A 3,454-nucleotide genomic window follows, 5' to 3' on the forward strand; every position below is an offset into this window, starting at 1 on the left:
CTTCTCGGTTCAATCCCGATATTCCCGATATACCTTCGCAATGTTTTTTTTTTTTAATTTATTTTTTTTTCTTTTCCTCTTCTTTTTTTCTTTTTTTTTTTTTTTTTTCTATTCAGGCACTAAGGCTGAATCGGGATGAAAAATGATGGATGACCGAGTCGCCAACTTTTTAGGCGCGGGAGCTATCGTTCATATGTTCTGACTAGTCTAGTCTACCGTACGGAGCATGTATCTATGTATGTATATCGTATGTATGTCTTTCTGTCTATCTATCTGTCAGTGTCTGCAGACCTAGGTAGTCGACTAAACTAGTCAGCGCGAGGAACCCCAGGGCGGGTCTGAGAACAGTCAGTCAGTGGAGACACTTTCAGCAGCAGTTAAAAGTACTGTGTAATCAACAGGCATAAAGAACAGGTGACGGCCACTGCAGATAGAACAATTCAATTCTTTTCAGAAAGCTGGCATGGGATAACGACAGATGCATGGATGGTTCAAACCTGGTAGCCCCGAGGAGAACTCAGGATCATTCCACAAGATTCACGGCCGCCCTTACCTAGTGCTCGGGTGTGATACTTGAGAAAGTCAGAACATAGTTGATGAATGAGTCTGAATAAAAAAGATAGAATGAACCGGATTATGTCGAGGGAGAAAGTTTAAATTAGAAGCAATAGAGAAAAGGTGAAGAATGATCTGTTGCAGCTCACACGTAGTACCCTTGTTGAAAAGGGCAATTCATTAGTCTATCACAAATAACCGCCTGCCCAGTCATCTCATCTCTACTCCCTGAGCGATTCCGATTTCCATTGCCTGCTGCTCCTTACGCAACCCCAAGGAGTCCTATCGACGATGCAAGCGCCTTTTAGTGTGTTCGATGGAGCATCATCAGTCTCCCCATGTCCTTCTCAAGACTCCAATGCTCCCAGCAGATCTTTGTGACACAGAGTGATGAATGCATGGGGTTTCATTGAGACTACTGCGAGATACAAATGATACAGCAAATATCATATGCTGCTGATATGACTCTTGGCATTGCATCCTCAAGTACGAGCAGTTGAGCACACCCCCCGGACCGCAATGATCCATCACAATTGACCCTGGGTCGTATAACAGTGCATTACTCACCCTTGGTCGGACATGATGTGGTCGCGAATCCGGTAGACTATCCGCTCGGCTGACAGCCACTGACGCTCACTTCGGCATGCTGGATTTAACACAGGTCGCGATTGTTTTGGTAAACTCGAGAGGGCGACGAGAGATCGAATTAGACCTGAAGCCTAAAGCGAAAGGGACAAGCCGGCAAATCGTTACCCAAAAAGCCATAATAGCTAAAGCAGGTCATCCGTCTAGAAACGGCCAAGCATTCAAGGGAGGGTTGATCTGCTGCGACAGGACCGCGACAGGAGTGTCCACCGCCACGAGGCGGCCACCTTTTTTCCCCCTCAATTTCAATTGTCTTCAATCTTTTTAACTGAATTTTATTTTATTTCATTTTTTTCTCTTCTGGGGAGGGTGTGGGAGGGTGAAAAGTCTCAATTGGAGCCAAGAAGCCTGGGAAGGAAGGTGGAGAGAGGGGAAGAACCCCTTCCATCCAGTGGCTCCGATGGGTTCAACTGCTGCCATGCCAGAACAACGTTTTGCCCGTGTGTAAAAAAACTTTCCATGTCAAGAACACCCATAGTGGTACAAAAAGATAGAATGTCAGGTACCAGAGTTGAAAGGTGCTTAGTTCCCCCACTTCAAGGGATCTAGCGCATCGGATAGCTGGCTCCGCCGATTTTTGCGATTTGTATTCATCTCTTCTCTTTGGGGGTAGCCTTCTTTTTCCTAATTAAGCGTTGCGCCCGGTTCGACTTGCTTACTTCTACCCATTATTATCCTGAAAGACCCATCGATGTGAAGTCAGAAATTGCCGGCTACTCCGCTTGCTCAATAGCATAAAAGCACAATCGTTGTGAGCATCTCTCAACTTGACGAAGGCGATAATGGCAGTAATGTAAAATTTCAGACCAAAGTCATCCGAGCCGAGCTTGTCCTACTTAGGCAATTGTAGGAGCTGAGTTGGGCAACTCAAGCGTAGATCGTGCCGAGGTCCTCCGTAAGCTTGCAGCCATGACAGTTTCCTGCAATTCTTGCCTCCATTATTTCCCATTCTTACCAGTAATATTCTGTGTGTGTCCTAACCGATGTACATGGCAATCATGTACTGTATAGTACCATGTTGTGCCGAGTAGGCGAGGGCTGATTTCAAATGCAAGTAGCAAACAGATTGGGACGAGGGTGAATGTGACGGCTGGAACAATGGAAGTCAAAGATGAAAAGGAGCATATGGTTGGGACGTCCCAGTTCTTGACCAGTGGTATGGGTTTAGTGAATGGTGGCCGGGTCCGAAGGAGGAGGAAGCGAGGTTGCGAACTCTTGGTGGTGAGTTTAGTGGTTGACTGTTTGACTCGGAACTTGTGAGTGAGTGAGTACTTTTACAGCTTGGACCAACCGGAAAGTGGGGCCCACCAATTCAGTGGGAGCCAGATGTTGAAGTCGATCCAATCCAGTTGAACGAATCACCTTACAGGCAGCTGTCATGAGAGAAACAACCAAGACAGTTGCTGCAACCAAGAATCTTGATGCCTCTGGGTCGTGGGTGTGGTGGTGGTGGAGGTTAGTGATGATGTGGTAGCTGTACATTTTTTATGCATGAGGATGGCTGGCAGAAAATGTCTTGAAGTGACCATCTCAAGCAGGGTAAAATCACCTGTCTTCGTATGCATTGGCCATTACATCATCCGAATACGAAAACAATTTGAGAGGTTTACTCAACTCAGTGCAATTCTGGGTCACGGAGCCAACAACGTTTGATTCGGCCGACAGGAGGAGTGCAGCACAGAGAATGAGGATGAGGACGAGAGGATGACCAGGGAAGAAGCAGAGGCCATCCTCGGTCGGCAACGATCTCGATGCGATGCGGTCTGCTTTCACGTGGCTGCACTGAACGATCGCCCGCAAGGGTCCCACGGTCTGCGAACTGCCGTAAGTGTATTGCTGTGTATGTACTGTAAGCATCTTGAACCTGTATCATCTATGGTGATATGTGTACCTCCTTGCAGCAAAGGTAAGGTCTTCCCCCTCCTTTTTGTCTGACGTTGACGATAGGGAGCGAGTTATTGACAAGCTGTAATCCCTGGTATTCACATGGGACCACTCATGCGCTCATGCAAAAGGGTCATGGCGACCTTGACAGCTCGCCCCGAGTGGTACAAAAGCACGTTCTGCGAGATTATTGAAAGGACACCCGTTGGGGGGTGAAACAATACGGTCTGCTACGTTCTCCCGAGGAAGTCACAAAATTTGCGGAGTACTCTGTATACCAATTCATCCATCACCCAGTGACCAGTGACCAATGACCGGTATACTGTGCATTGTACAGTTGTATAATTCTCTCGCTCCCCAAATGTCACTG

At 47.2% G+C, this 3,454-nt stretch overlaps 2 protein-coding genes across 2 annotated transcripts; both read right to left on the reverse strand.

The window, feature by feature from the left end:
- Positions 1–1,803: 1,803 nt before the first annotated feature.
- Positions 1,804–2,793, reverse strand: BP01DRAFT_173893 (uncharacterized protein). Its single transcript, XM_025570799.1, has 2 exons — positions 2,509–2,793; positions 1,804–2,453 (listed from the first exon to the last, which is right to left on the reverse strand). The coding sequence occupies exons 1-2, from the start codon at positions 2,680–2,682 to the stop codon at positions 2,139–2,141; spliced, it is 489 nt and encodes a 162-aa protein (XP_025433955.1). The 5' UTR covers positions 2,683–2,793; the 3' UTR covers positions 1,804–2,138.
- BP01DRAFT_379892 (uncharacterized protein) lies at positions 2,746–3,057 on the reverse strand (the record flags this gene model as incomplete). Its single annotated transcript, XM_025577182.1, has 1 exon — positions 2,746–3,057. The coding sequence occupies one exon, from the start codon at positions 3,055–3,057 to the stop codon at positions 2,746–2,748; it is 312 nt and encodes a 103-aa protein (XP_025433956.1).
- Between the last annotated feature and the right edge of the window lie 397 nt (positions 3,058–3,454).

This window comes from Aspergillus saccharolyticus, assembly GCF_003184585.1.
Source record: "Aspergillus saccharolyticus JOP 1030-1 unplaced genomic scaffold BP01scaffold_5, whole genome shotgun sequence".
In the NCBI taxonomy this organism is placed as follows: domain Eukaryota; kingdom Fungi; phylum Ascomycota; class Eurotiomycetes; order Eurotiales; family Aspergillaceae; genus Aspergillus; species Aspergillus saccharolyticus.

Bases quoted from the DNA above. Each gene is read 5' to 3' on its own strand.
- BP01DRAFT_173893 (XM_025570799.1), bottom strand. From the start codon at position 2,682: ATGTACAGCTACCACATCATCACTAACCTCCACCACCACCACACCCAC. The intron at 2,454-2,508 runs GTGGGCCCCACT...CTCACTCACAAG, and splicing joins ATCTGGCTCCCACTGAATTG to TTCCGAGTCAAACAGTCAAC.